The 23,823-nt window shown below is 47.5% G+C and overlaps 1 protein-coding gene across 1 annotated transcript in view; it reads left to right on the top strand.

Annotated features, from left to right (window-relative positions):
* Window positions 1-23,823, top strand: part of dph1 (diphthamide biosynthesis 1) — a gene marked incomplete at its 5' end in the record, with an annotated part of 649,238 nt that overhangs the window by 461,363 nt on the left and 164,052 nt on the right. Inside the window, one exon of the mRNA XM_078422395.1 lies at window positions 2,313-2,381. Within this exon, the coding sequence (XP_078278521.1) occupies window positions 2,313-2,381 (69 nt within the window). The remainder of the gene's footprint in view (window positions 1-2,312; window positions 2,382-23,823) is intronic.

Genomic DNA, 23,823 nt, shown 5'->3' with positions numbered 1-23,823 from the left:
TTCAGCACACATCCAGTGCTGTTTTTATCAGAACAAATGCAATGCAGGAGCTAAGCTATTGCAAAGCTAAGCCCTGCCTTCATTCCTACTCCCAGGACTCAGTCAAGCCTCAAGCTCTTGACCCGGTCAAATCCATCCACATTCCATGTGGTCGGAGTGTGTTTGAAGGTTCTCCAACACTTGGACTCAGATCTGAGTTTTCTTTGAGTTTCTTCAGGCGGGGAGGCTGTGCGTGGGTGGGGGTGGGAGGCAGAGCAGCCTGCAGTCCCACACCACCAGGTTGAGGAACAGTTATTTTCCTACAACTAAAGGTTCTTGAATCGGCCTGCACAACCCGAACCGAACCTCAACAACAAAACACTATGGACCACCGCTTGCTCTACAATGGACTTGTTTTCTAATTGTGTCGTTTTGCAATACTGTCTTGTTTTTGTTGGGGCAGTCTGTTTCTTTTCAGCGCCTTGTAGAATTTGTGCACCATTGATGATTTCTGTGTGTTGTCGGCAGCTGTGTGCCTGTGATGCTGCTGAGGGCAAGGTTTCCGTTTGACCTGTCTCGCGGTGTTGTGCACATGACAATAAACTTGACTTCAATCTGATCAAATCATCGAGGTGTGGAAAATGACCACATGGGTTTCTTCCGGGTGCTCCGGTTTCCGCCTGCATCCCAAAGACGTGTGGGTTTGATGAGTGGATGAGACAGTGGGATAACATAGAACTAGTGTGAATGGGTGAACAATGGTGGGCGTGGACTCAGTGGGCAAAAGGGGCCTGCCTCCATGCTGTTTGACTCTATTTAACTATCTGACCTTCCATTTGATGCCTGTGTTAGCTTTATAACTCCCATGTGTGGGCATTGCTGGCCAAGCCAGCGTTTACTGTCCTCTGCTAATTGGCTTTGAACTAAATCACTTGCTGAGCCTTTTCAGGAGTCACTGAAGAGTCGACCACATTGTTGTGAGTCTGGTGTCGCATAGAATGGCAGACCCTTCTCTAAACGCCATCGGTGAATCGGATGTTTTATTTATGACAGTCTACTAGCTCTGTAGTCAGCAATTTGAAATGCCCAGCTACTTTAAACAGGATACAAACTCATTCCCAGTCGAGGCTTCTGGTCCAGTAGTTTATGTTCCTGTTTCCCCTCTTTGCCCTCTCAGAGACTGGCGTCTCTTGAATGTAGAGAGCTGGCACCAGCTCGAGGAACGTGTAAGGTTCTCTGCACTCTCCCCGTTTGCTGGATAAAGAGAGATTTCTAGCCATGCAGTCTGATTCTATCCTTCAGTCTGAAGAAGGGTCTCGACCCAAAGCGTCACTCATTCCTTCTCTCCCGAGATGCTGCCTGACCTGCTGAGTTACTCCAGCATTTTGTGAATAAATCGATTTGTACCAGCATCTGCAGTTATTTTCTTATACTGATTCTATCCTTAACCCGCAACCCTCCCAGTGGCACAGAGAGACCCAGGTGGTAGCAGGATATCCTGGCCTAGGCTGGACATTAACTCTGGGACTTCACATCCACAACCGTTTTGGCGACCACTTGTACCAGGTATGCCAGGGGCCAGCTGGATCTCCTAGCGGCTAACTATTTTAACCCCTCTTCCCCTTCCCATATTGATCTCCACACACAAACTGGAGGAGCAGCACCTCATATCCCGCTTGGGCTGCATACAATCCAAAGGGTACAAACATCGACCTCCTCAACTAGAGTCTGCAGACGTGTCCCAACCCGAAACACCTTCCGTCCTTTCCCTTCCCAGTCCTGCTGAGTTCCTCCAGCACCTTTAGCTCAAGAATTCCAACATCCGCAGTCTCTTGTGCCTCCCAGAACTCCCATTTAAGAGGCTTTTGGATAGGCAGGTGGATATGCAGGGAATGGAGGGATATGGATTATGTGCAGGCAGATAACAGTTGGTCTTGGGATCGCGTCTGGCACAGACATTGTAGGCCGAAGAGCCTGTGCTGTAGTGTCCCATGTTGCTTTACCCTCCTGGTTCGGCTGCTGCCCCACTGCACGGAGGCCTGTCCCATCCAGCACGGGTCGCTGTCGGATTCAAACCCATTTTAAACACCGAGAAAGAGAGGAACTAAGACATGGCACATTAGTCTGTGCGATCGTGATGTTTCTACCCCCGCCCCCTGCTGGTCTCTCGGTGAGGCCTGTGTTTGGTGCCTGTGGAGCTGTTTGCGAGACTGACCTGGTTTCCACGACACACTTGCATGCAGCAGCATCAGTGATTAATGTGTGTGTCTGTTCAGCGGATCAGAGGCACGCTCCAGCACTAATTCAGCATGTGCTTTCTCTTCTCCTTGCAGTTACCTAGGTGACGGGCGCTTTCACCTGGAATCCATCATGATAGCGAACCCTGGCGTCCCAGCCTACAGGTAAGGCAGAGCACACCTGAGTCTCTCGCTTAAAGGTATTGGGAACAGGAGTGGGGAGGCGAGAACCGAAAGGAGGAAGAGACAAAATATATGTTGTTTCTTCAAAAGAAGCACATTAATACTGCTCAGGGATTCTATTAACCCTTCACACCGATAGGTAATCTGGATGTATCTCCTATAGTGTTGTTTGTCAAAGACCCACTGGAGTCTTCAGTTCCTTCTTGCTGTGAGTTTGCTGAATATTTCCCTTTTAATCTCCCCTCGCTTCCATACCCACAGTCCCCTTCTACCTCTATCCTTCCCTCTGGCTTTACATTTCACTCCTTTTATCTGACCCCCACGTTTCCTTTCCACCTCCAGCCTCTCTTGCTCCACACTTACTCCACACCTCTCTTGCCTCAGTCCATCTAAAACTTTCCAGGCTTCGTCTTGCCTGCTTTCCAGCGTTCTTCCCCCTACTACAATTACTCTGAAGAAAGGTCCCGACCCAAAACGTCTGTGGTTCATTCCCTCCACAGATGCTGCCTGGCCCTCTGAGTCCCCTCCAACACCCTGTTTTGCTCCAGATTCCAGCATCTGCAGCTCCTCGTGCCTCTGTTTTACTGTTAAATGTTCTTACTGCATGGGATCCAGTTTAATGTGCATGGACTAAAGATGTACATTGATCAAACTCTTCATACCAAACAAAAATGTGCCCAACACTTTGTGGTCAGTGAAATGCTTTGTTTTGCTTTGTTCCGACTGTGGGGCATTGGTGACAAGGCCAGCATTTATTGCCCATCCCTACTAGTCTTTGAGAACTGGGAAGGGGTGGCACAGTGACACAGAGGTAGAGTTGCTGCCTTATGGCGGCAGAGACCCGGGTTCAATCATTTCTGTGGGTGCTGTCTGTGTGGATTTTGTACGTTCTTCCAGTGACCGTGTGGGTTTTCTACGGTTGCTCAAGTTTCCTCCCACGTTCCAAACACATACAGGTTTGTGGGTTAATTCGCTTCCGTAGATTGTCTCTTAAATTGTCGGATAGAACAAGGGTACGGTTGATTGATGTCAAGTCAAGTCAAGTCAATTTTATTTGTATAGCACATTTAAAAACAACCCACGTTGACCAAAGTGCTGCACATCAGTTCAGGTACTAAGAAACGAACATACAATGGCACACAAACATAACAGCACATACATAAACAGTTCACAGCGCATGAACTCGGTAGGCCGAAGGGCCTGAATCCACGCTGTATCTCTAAACTAAACTAAACTAAACTAAACATCACTGAACCAAGGTTTCAAGGTTTCAAGGTCAGTTTATTGTCACATGTACCAATTAAGGTACAATGAAATTTGAGTTACCACAACAGCAACTTCACAGTTAGGTGACATCTGAAAGGCTTGACGCTTGGGGTTACTGCAGCCATGTAGGTCTACAGTCATGCACAGACCAAGTAAGAACATAGAGCTGTACAGTTCACAGGAACAGGCGCTTTGGCCACAATGCCCGTGCCGAACATGATGCCAAGCTAAACTAATCTCCTCTGCCTGCATGTGATCCATATCCCTGCAAACCCTGCACGTCCATGTCATGACACATCTCCCCCTAAAGGGCAGTGGTGAACAATATGAGATTTTGTGGTTATTATTATTATTAAGTCTTTATATTTAATTATACCTTATGTAATTAACTGAATTTAAATTCCACAGCTACCATGGTGGGACCTGAACTCACCGTAATCCAGGTGTCTTGAATACTAGTGATCGACACAAAATGCTGGAGTAACTCAGCGGGACAGGTAGCATCTCTAGAGAGAAGGAATGGGCGATGTTTCAGGCCGAGACCCTTCTTCAGACTCGTCACCCATTCCTTCTCTCCAGAGATGCTGCCTGTCCCGCTGAGTTATTCCAGCATTTTGTGTCTATCTTCGGTTTAAACCAGTTCCTTCCTACACATCTCTTGAATACTGGTCTGGTAATTTAACCACTGCACCACCAATACACATTGAAATAATGCGATACCTGTGGCTTACAAAGACAAATGTATTAGTCACTATTGTGCATGCTGAGATCCAAAACAAAACTGCAGTGAAATAGAGTCAGACAGCAAGAATAGAGGCCCTTGGCCCAACTTGCCCATGCCGACGAAGGTGCCCTATCTAAACTAGTACCATCTGCCCCCGTTTGGTCAATATCATTCTAAATCTTTCCTATACATGTACATGCCCAAATGTCTTTTAAATGTTGTTATAGTACCTGCCTCAACTATCTCCTCTGGTAGTATGTTCCATACAACCAACGGTTGCCCCTCAGGTTCCTATTGACTCTTTCCATGCTCACCATAAACCTATGTCCTCTGGTTCTTGATTCTCCTACTCTGGGTAAAAGACTGTGGGTATCTACCCTATCTCGTCCCCTCTTATACACCTCTATAAGATCACCATTAATTCTCCTGCACTCCAATGAATAAAGTCCTAGCCTATAGCTTCTCCCTATAGCTTCGCCCTATAGCTCAGGTCCCTATAGCTCACTTCTCCCTATAGCTCAGGTCCTCAAGTCCTGGCAAAATCCTTGTAAATCTTCTCTGCACTCTTTCCAGCTTAACAACAGTAGCAGGGTGACCAATGCTGAACACAATACTCCAAATGTGGCTTCACCAATATCTTGTACAACTGTAACGTAACATCCCAACTTCTGTACTCAATACCCTGGCTAATGAAGACCAATGTGCTGAAAGCCTCATCTACTTGTGCAACCACTTTCAAATAACAATGTACCTGTACCTAGATCCCTCTGCACAGCCACACTCCCCAGAGCCTTGCCATTCACTGTAAAGGTCCTGCCCAGGTTTGATTTACGAAAATGCAAAACCTCGATCTTGTCTGCATTAAGCTCCATTAATCATCCCTCGGCCAACTTGCCCAACTGCTCGAGATCCTGCTGTAATGCTTTGATAACCATCTTCGCTATCTACGATACCACCCACTTTAGTTTCATCTGTAAACCTACATTGTCAAACATTACATGCACTGTACATTTTCATCCAAATCATTGATTTTATCCACAAACAGCAATGGGCCCAGCACCAATCCCTGAGGCACACCAGGCCTCCAGTCTGATAAACGACCTTCCCCCATCACCCTCTGCTGCCTTCCAGGAAGTCAATTCACGATCCAGTCTCGAGCTCTCCCAGGATTCCATGCAATCTCCGTTAAATCTTGCCCCTCTCCCCCTAAACCTATGCCCTCCAGTCATATCATATCATATATATACAGCCGGAAACAGGCCTTTTCGGCCCTCCAAGTCCGTGCCGCCCAGCGATCCCCGCACATTAACACTATCCTACACCCACTAGGGACAATTTTTACATTTACCCAGCCAATTAACCTACATACCTGTACGTCTTTGGAGTGTGGGAGGAAACCGAAGATCTCGGAGAAAACCCACGCAGGTCACGGGGAGAACGTACAAACTCCATACAGTGCAGCACCCGTAGTCAGGATCGAACCTGAGTCTCCGGCGCTGCATTCGCTGTAAAGCAGCAACTCTACCGCTGCGCTACCGTGCCGCCCTACCGCTGCGCTACCGTGCCGCCTTTGACATTTCCACTGTGCGAGAAAGGTTCTGACTGTCTTTTGTTTAAACATCGCTTATCCATAAAGATATCCCTTCTAATTTTAATAGTTTATATCCAGCAGAAGAGAGGGGACCATAATGTCTAAGATCGGGATAGGGTTGCTATGGTAATGGGGGGCCTATGTGAGATTGTGTTTGAGGTCTGAGATATCTTCTGGAAACTGGCGCGGAAGTTCATTGAATGCCTCAGGCTTTATGAATCACTGTCCATGTGGACGCACAGAAGTGAGTTAGCATTTGAAGGGAGACACAAAATACTGGAGTAACTCAGCAGGTCAGGCAGCATCTCTGGAGAGAAGGAATGGGTGACATTTCGGGTTGAGACCCTTCTTCAGACATTTGAAAGGCTCTCATGGTGAATCAGAGACGATCCTGTTTTGTGTAACAGGATTATGATGCTTGTTACACATTATCAAGTACAATTCGATCTGACGTAGCACCAAATAATTCACTGATGTCAGTCAGAGGTCTAATCTGCAGGAATATCGCACTTGATCTATTTGACATTTTTAGCTGTGTTATCGTCGAGTCATACATCACCAAGACACACTGAGTCCGCATCTAATCATCAAACGCTCATCGTTACACCGATTCCATTCTATTCTCATCAACTCCCCCCAGATTCGCCCACTCATCCACATCCTGTTGGCAATTTGCAGTGGCCAATTGGTCTACTTTATATATTTTTGGGGATGTGGGAGGAGACCAGATGAAGGTCACGCAGTCGCAGGGAAAACTCCACTCAGCCAGCACCAGAGGTCAGGGTTGAACCTGGAAAGCTTTGAGACAGCAGCACTGCCTTTGCACATCCTCAGGACATTTCGCAATGTGTTCACTCCAGTGAAGTCCTGTAGTCACTGCAATTATGTTGGGGAATATGGCAGCCAAACCTCTCCAGGTGAGTTGGGGCGCCAGCCCAAAACGTCGCCTGTCCATTTCCCTCCACTGGTGCGGGCTGATCTGCTGAGCTCCACTAAAACTTTGTGTTTTGATCGAATAAAGATGCTTCCCCTTTGCCAGGTGAATAATGTCTTTGCAGGTAGCGAACCCACTGCCAGGCGGACAAAGCCAGCAATGCCATCAGGGCTTGTGGATGAATACGCTAGTTAGGCCCACAGTGAATAGGAGAGTTTACAGTGGAACAGGATGACATTTCTGGTTTTAATCCTGCTGCTCCCGCAGTTAGAAACCAGTGCTTCAATCATCCTTCCAGATGTGGTGGAATGTCATTCAGGGGAGTGCAGTAATGTGATGTGATGTTCCAATCACTTGTTGGCTGTTTATAGAGAATGTGTTTTGTTGCGGTTTTCGTTTTATACTTTATCCTGTGGTGCACATTTTACTTCTGAATTTGAAGTTAGGCAGCCTCAATTTTGTTCTCTTGTGGTTTGCACGCATCCCAACTGCAGCCAAGAGAGTCTAAAATAGCCACTTGCATTTACATGCTGATTTATTAGAACCGGAAGTGGTTTCACGCAAAGGAGCGTCTTGTAAATGAGAATACGTAATAATGGATACACTCGAAGGTATTTATTTCACAAAATGCTGGAGTAACTCAGCAGGTCAGGCAGCATCTCAGAAGAGAAGGAATGGGTGACGTTTCGGGTCGAGACCCTTCTTCAGTCTGAAGTCTCGACCCGAAACCCTTCTTCAGTCTGAAGAAGGGTCTCGACCCGAAACGTCACCCATTCCTTCTCTCCTGAGATGCTGCCTGACCTGCTGAGTTACTCCAGCATTTTGTGAAATAAATACCTTTGATTTGTACCAGCATCTGCAGTTATTTTCTTATACTACATAGTGGATACACTCAACAGGTTGGGCAGCATCTGTGGGAAAAAAACCGGATTTAACATTTCACATTGACGACGCCAAATGTCATCACCTTGAAACGTTAAAATTGCTTCCCTTTCCATCGAAAGACAATAGACAATAGACAATAGGTGCAGGAGTAGGCCATTCAGCCCTTCGAGCCAGCACCGCCATTCAATGTGATCATGGCTGATCACTCTCAATCAGTACCCCGTTCCTGCCTTCTCCCCATACCCCCTCACTCCGCTATCCTTAAGAGCTCTATCCAGCTCTCTCTTGAAAGCATCCAACGAACTGGCCTCCACTGCCTTCTGAGGCAGAGAATCCCACACCTCTGACTGAAAGCCTGGCCTTCTGACTATCTCTTGCATTTGCTGTCGTTGTTCCAGATTTCAAGCATCTTCAGGGTTTTTGGAGCATAAGCTAAAAATTGTTTTCTTAGAGCATAGAACAGCACAGCACAGAAACAGGCCCTTCAGCCCACAGTGCCTCTGCCAAACATGATGCCAAGTGAAACTAATCTCCTTTGCCTGCACGTGATCCATTTCCCTCCATCCTTGCATCCTTACCCAAAAGCCTCTTAAACACCACTATCACAACTGCCTCCAACACCACCCATGGCAGAGGGTTCCAGGAGCCCACCACTATCTTTTTGTAAAAGCCTGTCCTGCACATCCCCTTCCTGAGCGCATGTTCTTACATCGAGTGTTGCAGCGGGTTGCCTCACAGAATGACAAACACGGCTTTGATCCTGACCTCGGCTGTTGACTGTGTGGAGCTTGCACGTTCTCCCCGTGACCGTGTGGGCTTCCTCCAGGTTCTCCGGTTTCCTCCCACTTCCCAAAAGCCATGCAGATTTATAGGTTCATTGACCTCTGGATATTGCCCCTAACGTGCAGGGAGTGCATGAGAAAGTGGGATAACATGGAACTAGCGTGAACGGTTTGGCATGAACTCAATGCTTCGTTTAGTTTGGAGACACAGCGTGGAAACAGGCCCATGGACTCCATACCGACCCAGCAATCACCCATACACTAGTTCTACCCTGCACACTAGGGACAATTTACAGAAGCCAATTAACAGAAGCCTACAAAGCTGCACGTCTTTGGAATGTGGGAGAAAACCGGATCACCCGGAGAAAACCCACACGGTCACAGGGAGAATGTGCAAACTCCCTATAGACAGCACCCGTAGTCAGGATCGAACACGGGTCTCTGGCGCAGTGAGGCAGCATCTCTACTGCTGAGCCACTGTGCTGCCCTGGTGAAACAATATAGTCAATACATGACCCAGAAGAATTGTATGCCAGAAATTGGATCAGCAGTGAATTGGATCAGCCATACTTCTTCACAAGGTCTGATTGCATTCAATGTATGATGAGCTTATGGATGGTGAACGTATGAATCACCTGCGACCAAGTTGAAGCTGCATGGGGAAAGTATGTCATCGGCAAGATATTGATCGTCATGATTGTCATCGGGTATGTGGTTCTCATTAACGGGTACTTAGTTCATCCTATTAACCTGCTAATGTGAATTTTAAAGGAGAAGCAGAACCTGTTAATGGCCTGTTTAAGCACATATAAGTTGCTAATAGGCTATTGAAGCACTGACCTATAAGCTTTTAAAGGGCTATTTAATTTGCCTATATAGGGTGCAACGTAAACATGAATCCGATCCGCTCTCTCTTCACATATTTCATTCTCATCTTCTCATTGATCGTATCTAAACTTGGCATGTCGTGGTGCCAATTGGAGTACTGCTGGATGAACAAGAAATCACACTGAGGGAGGAATAGAGAACAACTTTCCTCTCACGTGAATGTAAAAGGGCGACACAGGTCGAGCTGCTGCCTCACCTCAGGGGCCAGGTTTTGCCCCCCTCTCTCCCCCCCCCCCCCCTCCTCGTCTCCAGCTTTCTCCTCCCTCACACCACAGAATGCTTGGGTGCTGTCTGTGTGGAGTGTGCACGTTTCTCTCTGTGACCACATGGGGTTTATAAGATCATTAGTGATCAGAGGAGAATTAGGCCATTCGGCCCATCAAGATTACTCTGTTATTCAATCATGGCTGATCTATCTCTCCCTACTAACCCCATTCTCCTGCCTTCTCCCCATAACCTCTGACACCCGTACTAATCAAGAATTTATCTATCTCCGTCTTAAATATATCCACTGACTTGGCCTCCACAGCCTTCTGTGGTGAAGAATTCCACAGATTCACCACCCTCTGACTAAAGAAATTCCTCCTCATCCCTTTCCTAAAAGAAGGTCCTTTAATTCTGAGGATGTGACCTCTGGTCCTAGACTCTCCCACTGGTGGAAACATCCTCTCCACATCCACTCTATCCAAGCCTTTCACCATTCGGTAAGTTTCAATGAGGTCCCCTCTCATTCTTCCAAACTCCAGCGAGTACAGGCCCAGTGCTGTCAAATGCTCAAAATATGTTAACCCACTCATTCCTGGGATCATTCTTGTAAACCTCCTCTGGACCCTCTCCAGGGCCATCACATCCTTATCCGGGTGCTTCGGCTTTCTCCCACATCCCAAAGACCTGCGGGTTTTTAGGTTAATTGGCCTCTGTAAATTGCACCTGGTGTGTAGGAGTAGGTGTGAAAGTGGGATAACGTTGAACTGGTGTGAATGGGTGATCGATGGTCATCGTAGACTCACTCGGTGGGCCAAAGGACCTGTTTCCATGCTGTATTTTTCAATCAATCAAAATGCCTCGAGGGTTATTTCAAAGAGCAGGAGAGTCGACCCAGATATGCCGAGGGCAGTATTGATCTCTCAGTCACCACCATTGATAGCCATTGCTGCCCGGGGCTAGCCTTGTATTAATTGACTGGGACATTACAAAAATGCTTCTTTGGCTGTAAACCACTTTTGTCACAGCGGAAGACCATGAGAGACTAAAGACACTTCTTGACATTTAATAGGGGACTTGCGTAAACCCGCACTTATGTAAGCAATTGTTTAAGCCCACGCTTCATTTCCAAGTTATGTGTCTTGGTGGCAGTGCACTTCTCCCAGCGCCTGCAGCCATTTCCTGAAAAACCGGTCAGCTGTTCTCGTGGATGCTCCCCCGTGGTCTTCACATCGGAGCTCCCCCATGGTCTCCACGCCGGAGCTCCCCCCTTGGTCTCCACGCCGGAGCTCCCCCATGGTCTCTTTGTCAGAGCTCCCCCCCTTGGTCTCCACGCCAGAGCTCCCCTATGGTCTCCACGCCGGTGCTCCCCCATGGTCTCCACGCCGGACGGAGCTCCCCCATGGTCTCTTTGTCAGAGCTCCCCCCTTGGTCTCCATGCCGGAGCTCCCCCCTTGGTCTCCACGCCTGAGCTCCCCTATGGTCTCCACGCCGGAGCTCCCCCATGATCTCCTTGTCAGAGCTCCCCCCTTGGTCTCCACGCCGGAGCTCCCCCATTGTTCTCCACGCCGGAGCTCCCCCATGGTCTCCTTGTCAGAGCTCCCCCCTTGGTCTCCACGCCGGAGCTCCCCCCTTGGTCTCCACGCCGGAGCTTCCCCCCTTGGTCTCCACGCCGGAGCTCCCCCATCGTCTCCTTGTGAGAGCTCCCCCCTTGGTCTCCATGCCAGAGCTCCCCAGTGGTCTCCACGCTGGAGCTCCCGCATGGTCTCCTTGTTGGAGCTCCCCCGTGGTCTCCGCGCCGGAGCTCCCCCATGGTCTCCATGCCGGTGCTCCCACATGGTCTCCTTGTTGGAGCTCCCCAGTGGTCTCCGCACCGGAGCTCCCACATGGTCTCAGCGTCAGATCATTCGCCGAGGTCTCCACGTCGGAGCTCCCCCCCTGGTCCACACACATAGCTATTGTGTAAAACATGGTCTAAAAGGGCCCATAAACTATTTCTAAAGTTTAAATTTAGGAATAAAAAAGAACAAATAGCTTTTTTCTTAAAATAAAATAACATGCCCACAAATTGTCCCAGCCAGCTTCTACTTTCTTGTTACAAACATATAGCTTTCAGGTATGTCCACAACTTCAGATGAGACAGTTTTTCCTTCTTTATGCAGTGTCTGCTGTACAGTGCTACAGTATATAATACACACACAGTTCGAAGAGTAAATTTACACCTGTGCAGTTATTCTTCCATTTCTGACAGGGGTAACATCTGACTTACGCAAGGGTTCGCGGGACATAACTCTTACGAAGTTGGGGAGCGTCTGTATGTAAATGTCAAGCACAAAGTGCTGGAGGAACTCAGCGGGCCAGGCAACATCTGTGGAGGAGCAGCTCCTCATATTTCACTAGGTTAGCTTACAACCTCTCACGTCAGGTAGCCCCGGCATTCCCTCTCTCTCCATCCCTCCCCCACCCAAGTTGCACTAGCTTCTCGTTTTCACCCGACAAACAGCTAACAATGGCCTGCTTCCTTTATCATTGTTACTTTTTTGCATATCTTTCATTCATTGTTCTTTGCCTCTCCACATCACCGTCTGTATCTCTCGTTTCCCTTATCCCTAACCGGTCTGAAGGTCACGACCCAAAACGTCACCCATTCCTTCTCTCCAGAGATGCTGCCTGTCCCGCTGAGTTACTCCAGCATTTTGAGTCTATCTTCGGTTACAACCCAGCTTTTCTTTTTGTCCCACCCCCCCCCACCTCTTTTCCTACTTTCTTCCCCCTACTTGATAACCCAAAACGTCACCTATCCATGTTCTACAGAGTTAACGCCTGACCCGCTGAGTTACTCCAGCAGTTTGTGATTTTTTAAATAAACCAGCATCTGCAGTTTATTGTGTGTCCCCTTCTACAGTCAACCTGAAGAAGGGTCCTGACCCCGAAATGTCGCCTGACTACTCCCTCCACAGGTGCTGCCTGACCCACTGAGTTTCTCCAGCACTTTGTGTTTTGCTCAAGGTTCCAGCACCTGCAGTTCCTTGCATCTCCACCATATAAATGCAAATGAATTTGCTTATGGTTCCCCTTCCCATCCTTCCAAGTGCCCTCTTTAATAATTGGTGTAATCCATTGAAGTGTAGAGTCATAGACACATACAGTGAGGAAACAGAGCCTTCGGCCCAACTTGCACACACAGGCCAACATGTCCCAGCTACACTAGTCCCACCTGCCCGCATTTGGTCCATATCCCTCCAAACCTGTCCTATCCATGTAGATATTAAACAAGTGAAAGAAAAGAGAACTTGCTTATATACAACACTCGCCACAACCTCTGGAGATCTCCAAGGTGCTTTATAACCACTGAAGTGCCTTCTAGATATGCAATCAGCTGTTGTAATACAGAGAAACGCAGCAACAAGAGTTTGAAGAGGATCTTACAGATGGTAATGAGAGACATTCTAATCTGTTGTACTTGTTGTTTAAGAGATAAATATTGGCCGGGATGTCAGGGAGTGTTCCCCTGTGATCACAGTCATTTGCACGAGTATCTTTTTCGTTTTGCTGAAGAGCAAACAGCAAAGGTGAAAATACAAAGCATTCACAGCCTTCAAACAGTTCAGCCCATTGAACTGCACAGATCCTAAAACCGAGGCGAGAAGAAACTTTTTCACCCAGAGAGTTGTGAATTTGTGGAATTCTCTGCCACAGAAGGCAGTGGAGGCCAATTCACTGGATGAACTTAAAAGAGAGTTAGATAGAGCTCTCGGAGCTCGCGGAATCAAGGGATATGGGGAGAAGGCAGGCACGGGTTATTGATTGTGGATGATCAGCCATGATCACAATGAAGGGCCAAATGGCCTCCTCCTGCATCTATTTTCTATGTTTCCCTAAGTGAAGCAACAAACAATTTGCTGGACATAAAAAGGTACAAAGTGATGGATTACCCTCCTGGGTAAATAAAGTTCTATCGTATCGTATCGTAGTTACTCAGCAGGAGAGGCAGCATCTCTGGAGGAAAAGGATGGGTGGCGTTTCGGGTCAGGACCCTTCTTCAGACCTCAGGGAGAGGTTGTCGTCCTGACACTTTGTTAATAAGCTCTCTATCTCCTTCCACTGAGTCCAGAAGGGAGCATTGTGCCCAGATGGACGATGAGGAGCTCTTCCTCGAGGTTACTTTTGGGTTTCAGCACAACATTGCAGGAGGCCACTGAGGAATAGGTTAGAGGGAGAGTGACATTTCATTTGTGGGATTGCACCGGCTCCAGAAAATGTGGATAGGTGAAGTTTCAGGTCAGGACTTCTTCAGACCCGAAACGTCGCCTATCCATGTTCTCCTGGGATGCTGCCTGACCTGCTGAGTTACCCAGCGCTTTGTGACTGCCAATTCTGTCCTTGTTTGTTGTTGCTCTAATTTCCTGCAAATCCAGAGTTTAACTGACCTCTCTGCAATGATTTGGTTTATCCCCGCAGCAAGTTTTGAACAAAGTTGTAACATTTCCATTTTCTCCGTCGTCAGCACCAGACCTGAATCTATCGCTGTTTGGAAGATGATGACCTTACTTCCCTCCACGACCTGAGATGTATCCACCTGGACCAGGAGATTTCTCCATTTTAAGTCCAGTCGCCCATTTCAGTATCTCACCTTTTCAATTGTGAGCCCATCGAAAATGTTATTTACAGGTTTCTTTGCTGATATACTTTGCTTTGCTGCCTCACAGCACCAGAGACCCAGGTTCAATCCTGACCTCAGGTGCAATCTACACATTCTCCCTGTGACCACGTGGGTTTCCTCTGGGTGCTCCGGTTTCCTCCCACATCCCAAAGACGTGCGGGTTTGTAGATGAATTGGCCTCTGTAAATTCCCCCGAATATGTAGAGAGTGGATGAGAAAGTGGGATAACATAGAACTTGTGTGAATGGATGATCCATAGTCAGTGTGGACTTGGTGGCCCGAAGGACATTTTTCCGTGCTAAGTGTTAAAATCAGTCAATCTCTAACTTCTTCCTTGATGAAGACGAATATAAAGCACTTCTTTATTGTCTTCCATTTCCTTCTCCCTCATGAGCCTATCTTGTTTCTACTTAAATCCACCTGTTCCATTCACCCCAACTATTCAGGCTGAAGAAGGGTCTCGACCCAAAACGTCACCCATTCCTTCTCTCCCGAGATGCTGCCTGACCTGCTGAGTTACTCCAGCATTTTGTGAATAAATCGATTTGTACCAGCATCTGCAGTTATTTTCTTATATTCCATATGATAGGTCTGAAGAAGGGTGTCGACACGAAACGTCACCCATTCCTTCTCTCCCGAGATGCTGCCTGACCCGCTGAGTTACTCCGGCATTTTGTGCCTATTCCATGTGATAGTTCGTCTCACGTCATTGCAATGGCACCAAGTCAGGAGGGCTTTGATGGATTGGCCTTTGGGATAGGAACAATCATTCTTAGTTTAAGAAGACAAGTGACAGAAGACATTTGAAGTAGATTTATCTTGTGTTCTGTTTCTGGTGTCCCATGCTGTATCGTATCATCCTTGCCTTGGGACCAGCCATCCATCTTCTCCAGTACATTGTATTATGTTTTAGGCGTTTTATGTTTTTATTATGTTTTTGATGTTTTAAAGTGAGAGGGGAGAGATTTAAGAGGGACCGCAAGAGCAACTTTTTCACTGAGGACGTGGACTGTATCTGGAATGAACTGTCAGATGAAGCTACAGAAGCAGATGCAGTTACGACTTCCAAAAGACATTTGGGCAGATGGATGGGTAGGAGGGTTAAGAGGGATCTCAGGAGCAACGTTTTCACTCCAAAACAGGGCAAATGCAGGCAAACGGGACCGACATAAAAATGCCTACTTGGTCGGCATGGTCAAGGTGGGCCGAAGGGCCTGTTTCAATGCTGTGTAACTCTAGGATGTTGTGACTCGAGGAGCTGAGTGCCCAGAGCTGGTATTGAACTGTTTCTGCCAATGTTTGCAATCAGTTCTGAAGAAGTCTGCAGAAGGGTCTCGACCCGAGACGTCACCCATTCTCCAGAGATACTGCCTGTCCCGCGCAGTTACTCCTGCATTTTGAGTCTATTCACAATCAGTTAGTCTGAAGTGCAGGCAGCCTTTCTTTTCCAGTGAATTGTTCCCTTAACTGACGACTCCTATCAGGGCTTTTGATTCTTTCTCTGATGCTAATTGACCTCAATACTATTGGAGTGGAGGAAACCGCTGTTAAACAACTTCCTTTAAGTAACTCATAAAAGAAACAGCGCAGTCAATTTGTTAAAGCCCAAGGGGACATTGATTAGATCATTGGCAGCTCATCTCAGCACCATGGTGCATACAACAAGGAGGCACTGGGCTTGCTGAGCTATTGACATCCTTTCTTACCTTTATTGAAGTTGTTGTGGGGTGAAGGCGAAGCAGAATCACTTGACTGTGCTCCAAGCCGTTGCTAGATAAGTTACCAAAGAACAGGAGAAAGCTTTAGTTTAGAGATACAGCGCGGAAACAGGCCCTTCGGCCCACTGAGACTGCGCCGACCAGCAATCCCCGCACATTAACGTTATCCTACGCACACACACACACACACACACACGTGAGGGACAATTTACAATTGACAGTTTTACCAAGCCAATTAACCGACAAACCTGTCCGTCTTTGGAATGGCTATTCAACCCCTGGAACCAGGTCTGTCCGTCAGTCAGTGAGATTGTGATACATGGAACAGTACAGTACAGGAACAGGCCCTTCAGCCCACAAGGCCCGTGCTGAACTAATCTCTGCCTGCACGTGATCCATACCCCTCGATTCCCTGCATGACCATGTGCCCATTTAAAAGCCTCTTAAACACCACTGTGGCTTCTCCCTCCACCACCACCCCTAGCAGCGAGTTCCTGGCCCTCACACCATCTGCACGTCTCTTTTAAACCTTGCCTCTTTCATCTTAAACTTTTGCCCTCAAGTCTTTGACATTTCCATCCTGGGGAAGGTTTTGGCCTCCATACCCCTGTCTCACATAATTTTATACACTTCCGTTAGGTCTCCTCTCAGCCTCTCAAGTTCCAGAGAAACAATCCAGGTTTGTCCAACCTCTCTTTATAGCTAATACCCTCCAATCCAGACAGCTTTCTGGTAAACTTCCCCTGCATCCTCTCCAAAGCTTCTACATCCTTCCTGTAATGTACCAGAACTGCACACAACACTGCAAATGCAGTCTAACTAAGGTCCGATAATGCTGCATCATGACTACTTGACTCTTATGCTCAATGTCCTGACCTATGAAAAGAACCTTACCATAGGTCATCTTTACCACTCTCTACATGTGTTGCCACTCTCAGGGAGTTGTGGACTTGGATCCTAAGATCCCTCTGTACATCAGTGTGGTTAAGGGTCATGCCATTAATTGCACATTTTCCTCTTACATTTGATCTGCCAAAGTGCAACACTTCACACTTGCTCGGATTAAACTTCATGGGGAGTTGGACTATCCACATACTGTTTCAAGAAACCCTCTTACAAATTCTGCCCATTCTAAGCCTTCGGCACTGAACAAGCCCCAGTCAATATTGGGAAAGTTAACTCACCCACTAAGACAACCCTGTTGCTTTGGCACCATTCAGTAATCTGCTGACATATCTGTTCCCCCCATCTCCCGCTTGCTACTGTGAGGCCTCTCGTACAATCCCATTAGAGTGCTTGCACCTTTCTTATGTCCAAACCCCACCCATAACGCCTGAGTGGACAAACCGTCCAGTACTCCGCGCCCGTCTCCCTGACCAGTAGCGCAACTCCTCTGCTGCCTCCCTCTCGATCACGTCGGGTACATCGGATCATTGAGCTGCCAGCTACGTCCCTGCCCAATGGCATCACAGTCCCAAACATCGATCCAGGCTCCACGTTCATCTGCTTTCCCCACGATACTCCTGGCATTGAAATGGACACACTCAGCTCAGCTCAGAACGCCCCTGCCCTTTTGCTTCGCCTGTGCACACGAGCCACCAGCCGTCTCAGTTTTAGATTCTGTAGTTGCTGACAATCCATCAGTGCTGCTCTGTCACTGGTCATTCCCACTGAACACGGCAGCCTGTGGCAGGAATGCTGTCCCAATTACTAGTCTGTTTCCGCAGCATTAAATTGCACTTTTAACACCAGCCTGCGTTTAATTTTAGGCATTGGATATCAATAAGTACATCAACTCGTACTTCACAACGGCAGGGTGTCTTTGCCCCCTTGTGGCGAGTCCCAGTCTTGATTGATTGAAAGACACGCCATGGAAGCAGTCCCTTCAGCCCAGCGAGTACACACCGACCATCGATCATCCGTTCAAACTAGTTCTCCGTTATTCACTCCTTCCTGACTCGTACTTGATCAGCTGCCGACCGTCCAGGCAGAAAATTAGTTGCTGTTCCTGGAAAAGTGGAGTTGAGGGAGAGGATCGGCCGCAGTATTGCCAACGAGCAGAGGAGGCCACAGGGTTTGCTCCCACAGCCAATGCTTCATGTCCTTCTGACGTGAGGGAGTTGCCACACTGGTGTAGCGGGTAGTGCTGCTGTCTCACAGCGCTAGTTTTCGTTTTAGCGATACAGCGCGAAAGCATGCTCTTCGGCCAACTGAGTCATATCATATCATATATATACAGCCGGAAACAGGCCTTTTCGGCCCTCCAAGTCCGTGCCGCCCAGCGATCCCCGCACATTAACACTATCCTACACCCACTAGGGACAATTTTTACATTTACCCAGCCAATTAACCTACATACCTGTACGTCTTTGGAGTGTGGGTGGAAACCGAAGATCTCGGAGAAAACCCACGCAGGTCACGGGGAGAACGTACAAACTCCTTACAGTACAGCACCCGTAGTCAGGATCGAACCTGAGTCTCCGGCGCTGCAATCGCTGTAAAGCAGCAACTCTACCGCTGCGCCACCGTGCCGCCATGCGGGCCAGAGTCCATGCGGGCCAGAGAACCCCGTATGCTAGCTCTATCTTTAGCCAGAGGGTGGTGAATCTGTGGAACTCATTGCCACAGATGCCTGTGCAGGCCAAGTCGTGGGGTGTTTTTTAAGTGGAGATTGATAGATTCTTGACTAGTCAGGCTGTTAATGGTGATGGGGAGAAGGCAGGAGAATGGGGTTCAGAGGGAACGACAGATCAGCCAGGATTGAATGGCGGAGTAGACTCGCTAGGCTGGATGACCTAATTCTGCTCCTATCACTTATGAACAAAAACAATGCCCTTCAAGACTATGTGTAGGAAAGAACTGCAGGTGGTGGTTTAAATCGAAGATAGACTCAAAATGCTGGAGTAACTCAGCGGGACAGGCAGCATTTCTGGAGAGAAGGAATGGGTGACGTTTCGGGTCGAGACCCTTCCTCCCGCCCTCTCTCCTGACATCAGTCTGAAGAAGGGTCTTGACCCGAAACATCACCCATTCCTTCTCTCCAGAGATGCTGCCTGTCCCTTTGAGTTACTCTAGCATTTTGTGTCTGCCCTCCAAGACTATATTGTTCAGAGCTTATTTTGAGGTTATGGTGTTTAATCGCCTTTATGGTTGTTGGGAAGAAGATGCTCCTGACTCTGGATGTCCTCCCCCTTCCACATCTGGCTGCATCTGCCCTTAATCCCTCACCCCTCTTGGTTCACCAGTCACCCACTGGCCTCACCCCTCCCCTCTCTTTAAATAGCTATCTCAATCTCAATCTCTCCTCTCAATCCTGGTCAACCCAGAATGTCAACATTTCCTTTCCCTTCAGGATGCTACTCACACCACTGAGCTCCTTTGCTTGTTTTGCTTGAGTATTGTGTGGCGTTTTGGTCTCCTAATTTGAGGAAGGACATTCTTGCTATTGAGAGAGTGCAGTGTAGGTTCACCAGGTTAATTCCCGGAATAGCGGGACCGACGTATGATGAAAGAATGGGTCGACTGGGCTTGTATTCACTGGAATTTATAAGGATGCGAGGGGTTCTAAACGAAACAAAAAAAATCTTAAGTGATTGGACAGGGTAGATGCAGGAAAAATGTTCCCCATGTTGGGGGAGTCCAGAACCAGGGGTCACAATTTAAGAATAGGGGGTAGGCCATTTAGGACTGAGATGAGGAGAAATTTTATCAACCAGAGAGTTTTGAATCTTTGGAATTCTCTGCCACAGAAGGCAGTAGGGGCTAATTCACTGGATGTTGTCAAGTGTTAGATCTAGCTCTTTGGGCTAACGAATCAAGGAATATGGGGAAAAAGCAGGAATGGGGTACTGATTTTGGACGATCCGCCGTGATCATATTGAATGGCGGTGCTGGCTCGAAGGGCTGAATGGCCTGCTTTCAGCAGCTATTTTTCAATGTTTCTATCTTTTGCTGAACGATGGAGCACACAAACGGGCCTTTTGGCCCGAGATGTCTGTGCCAAACATGATGCCAGGTTAAACAAAGACAAGTATTTCAAGAGTGTTTAATTGTCATATGTGTCAACAACTGAACAATGAAACTATTACTTGCAGCAGTTTAACCGGCCTGTAAATGTGCACAGATAATTATAATAATCAAAACAAATTTCGTTATATTATATAGAAACAAAGACTGCAGGTGCAAGTTTACAGAAAACACCGAGTGCTGGAGTAACTCAGTGGGTCAGGCAGCATCTCTGGAGAATATGGATAGGTAATGTCGATTTATTCACAAAATGCTGGAGTAACTCAGCGGGTCAGGCAGCATCTCGGGAGAGAAGGAATGGGTGACGTTTCGAGTCGAGACCCTTCTTCAGACGAAGGGTCTCGACCCAAAACGTCACCCATTCCTTCTCTCCCGAGATGCTGCCTGACCTGCTGAGTCTGAAGAAGGGTCTCGACCCGAAATGTCACCCATTCCTTCTCTCCCGAGATGCTGCCTGATCCGCTGAGTTACTCCAGCATTTTGTGAATAAATCGATTTGTACCAGCATCTGCAGTTATTTTCTTATACTATGGATAGGTAATGTTTTGGGTTGGGCCTAAAATGTTTGCTATCCATGTTCTCCTGAGATGTGCCTGACCAGCTGTGCTACTCCAGCACTCTGCGTCTTCTCTTTATATTAACAGCCGTAATACTAGGGTAACCAAAGGCATAGTCCACAGTGATTGAGGTTCGCGTTGTGTTGCGTTCAAGAGCCTGATGGTTGTTGGGAAGAAGCTATTCTTGAACCTGCCGGTCTGGTTTCAGACTCCTCGACCTTCTTCATGATGGTAGGAGCGAAACGAGAGCGTGGCCCGATTGGGTGGGTCTTTGACGATACTGGATACTTTTTTCAGGCAGTGCCTCCTCCAGATCCCTTCGATGGTGGGAAGGTCGGTACCTGTGCTGGACCAGGTAGTGTTGGCCATTCTCTGTCATCTCCTTTGTTCCTGTGTGTTTGAGTTGCCGAACCAGGCCGTGATGTAAGCAATAGTGTGCTCTCTTCTAATCCGTTCTGCCTGCAAGTGATTCATTCCTTCTGTATCCTGTATGTTCAGCGTCTATCTAAAAGCTCCACTGGCTGTTCCACCATGACTGTAGATGAATTGGAGTGGGGCGAGGTGGAGAAAGGGAGATGGTGAGTGGAAAGGGGAATGAAATGGAGAATGTTTTCATCCAATTTTCTGACTGAATAGTTATTTTATTGACCTTGAGACGAGAAGTGACCAGGTATTCTTGTTAACGACCAGGTATTCTCGAAGGGCCGAATGGCCTACTCCTGCACCTATTGTCTATTGTCTATTAACATGACCAGGCGTCTGACGTGATCAGCTATTCTTATTTTGGCAATGCAGACGGTATTGCTGAGGAGGAACATACGCAAATAGTTTCACGCTATAGCTTTTGGGATACCATCAACACTGTGCACTTGTGAATATGGATACCATGTGAACCTTTCTCTAAAGGTTCGCTTGTGATAAGAAGCAAAGAGGCAATGTTTCAGTTTAGTTTATCGTCACGTGTCCCGAGGTACAGTGAAAAGCTTTTGTTGAGTGCTAATCTGCCAGCGGAAAGACAACACATGATTACAATTGAGCCATTCACAGTGTGGAGATACATGATAAGGGAATAACGTTTAGTGCAAGGTAAAGCCATTAACGTCCAATCAAATATAGTCTGATAGTAGTTCAGGACGAGACCTGACCTCAGGAATAGGAGGCTCGTCCTGTCAGACGAGTCTGCACCAACATTCTCCAGTGCAACAGAATCAGAAGTGACCTCGATAAAAAAATAAAACTCTTCCAAGGCTGAGTCGGGTAAATATTGAAAGACTACCTCGAGAGTATGGAGCTCTCCAGCTCGTCTTTCAACATTTACCTTATCGATCCTCGGAGGGACTAGGGCTTCTGTAAGGATATGGGCTCAGTCCTCATTAGCATTCCGATGAGGAGAAATTTCTCAACTTGGTTGTTGTTCTTTGAAACTCTCCCTCATGGTTGCTCGATCAATCAATACTTTGTCGATAGATTTATTCTTGCAGTAGGTGGTGAATCTCTGGAATTCTTGCCACTGGAGACTAGATCTTTCTGTTTAAAGTTGAAAAGAATTCCACCATTGTTGTATCTTTCTTTCACCGTTCCCTTCACGGCTCACTGGCCTGCTCTTCCATCAACACCAATTGTTCCCTTAGAAACATAGAAATAGAAAATGGGGCAGGAGGAGGCCATTCGGCCCTTCGAGCCAGCACCGCCATTCATTGTGATCATGGCTAATCAACCACAATCAGTAACGTGGGCCCAACCTCTCCACATATCCCTTGATTCCACTAGCCCCCAGGGCTCTATCTAACTCTCTCTTAAATTCATCCAGTGATTTGGCCTCCACTGCCCTCTGCGGCAGAGAATTCCACAAATTCACAACTCTCTGGGTAAAAAAGTTCCTTCTCACCTCAGTTTTAAATGGCCCCCCCTTTATTCTAAGACTGTGGCCCCTGGTTCTGGACTCCCCCAACATTGGGAACATTTTTCCTGCATCTAGCTTGTCCAGTCCTTTTATAATTTTATACGTCTCCATATAAGATCCCCTCTCATCCTTCTAAACTCCAGTGAATACAAGCCTATTCTTTGCTATCTTTCCTCATATGACAGTCCCTCCAACCCAGGGATCAATCTCGTGAACCTCAATTACAAAGATGTCCTTCTTCAAATTAGGAGACCAAAACTGTACACAATACTGCAGATGCGGTCTTACCAGGGCCCTGTACAACTGCAGAAGAACCTCTTTATTCCTCTACTGAAATCCTCTCGTTATGAAGGCCAACGTGCCATTAGCTTTCTCACAGCACTCCCCCCTTGCAGAACATGCAACACCTGCTTTTCTACCTCGTTCCTTCCCACCGTTCGGGTCCCCAAACTCTCCTGCAGATGAAGCCGCACGTTGTTTGAACCTCTTCCAATTTATTGCATTGCATTCAGTGCTTGCAGCTTGGTCACTTCTCCACTGTAGATGGAGTAGAATCAAGGAACTGCAGATGCTGGTTTACCAAGGAAAGACACAAAATGCCGGAGCAGCTCATCATCGTAGTAGAACATGGTTAGGTGGTGTTTTGGACATCAGTTTGAAGAATGGTCCTGACCTGAAACGTCACCTATCCATCCATGTTCTCCAGGGATGCTGCCTAACCCGCTGAGTTACTCCTGCATTTTGTATCTTTGCAGATGGAGTAACTGCTTTATATAATGCGTCCTCTTAGACCCTGGTAATTTCCATCCCATTTCCTCTCTGACCTCTCTGTCAACACCTTTTCCAACAAGGTCCAAAGTGATCTCAAGGAACAGCACCTCATTTTCACTCCAGTTCTCTGGAAGAAGGATCCTGACCTTGAACGCCACCTGCCCATTCCCGCCCCAGATGCTGCCTGAATTGCTGGGTTCCTCCAGCACTTTGTGCTTTTCTCAAAATTCCAGCATCTGCAGTTCCTCCCATCTCCATGAAGTCAATGTTCGATACAACAATTACAGGGAAGCCGGTCTTTCCTGTTTAAGCCAGAGCAGGCCCATTCTGATGGAAGGCCATCCAACCCGAAACATCAACTTAGTTATTCTCTCTCCACACCTGCCAGACTCTAGAGCAAAGTGAACATCACACTGGGGGAACTCAGCGGCTCGAACTGCATCTGAGAGGGGAAATAAATTGTTGGTGTTTCATTCTGAGGAACTGAAGGCATTGACTGGTCCTTTCTTCCC

Source organism: Rhinoraja longicauda, chromosome 26, assembly GCF_053455715.1.
Source record: "Rhinoraja longicauda isolate Sanriku21f chromosome 26, sRhiLon1.1, whole genome shotgun sequence".
Classification (NCBI taxonomy): domain Eukaryota; kingdom Metazoa; phylum Chordata; class Chondrichthyes; order Rajiformes; family Arhynchobatidae; genus Rhinoraja; species Rhinoraja longicauda.
Note: the sequence above shows the minus strand (reverse complement) of the source record. Positions and strands in the feature narration are given on the sequence as shown.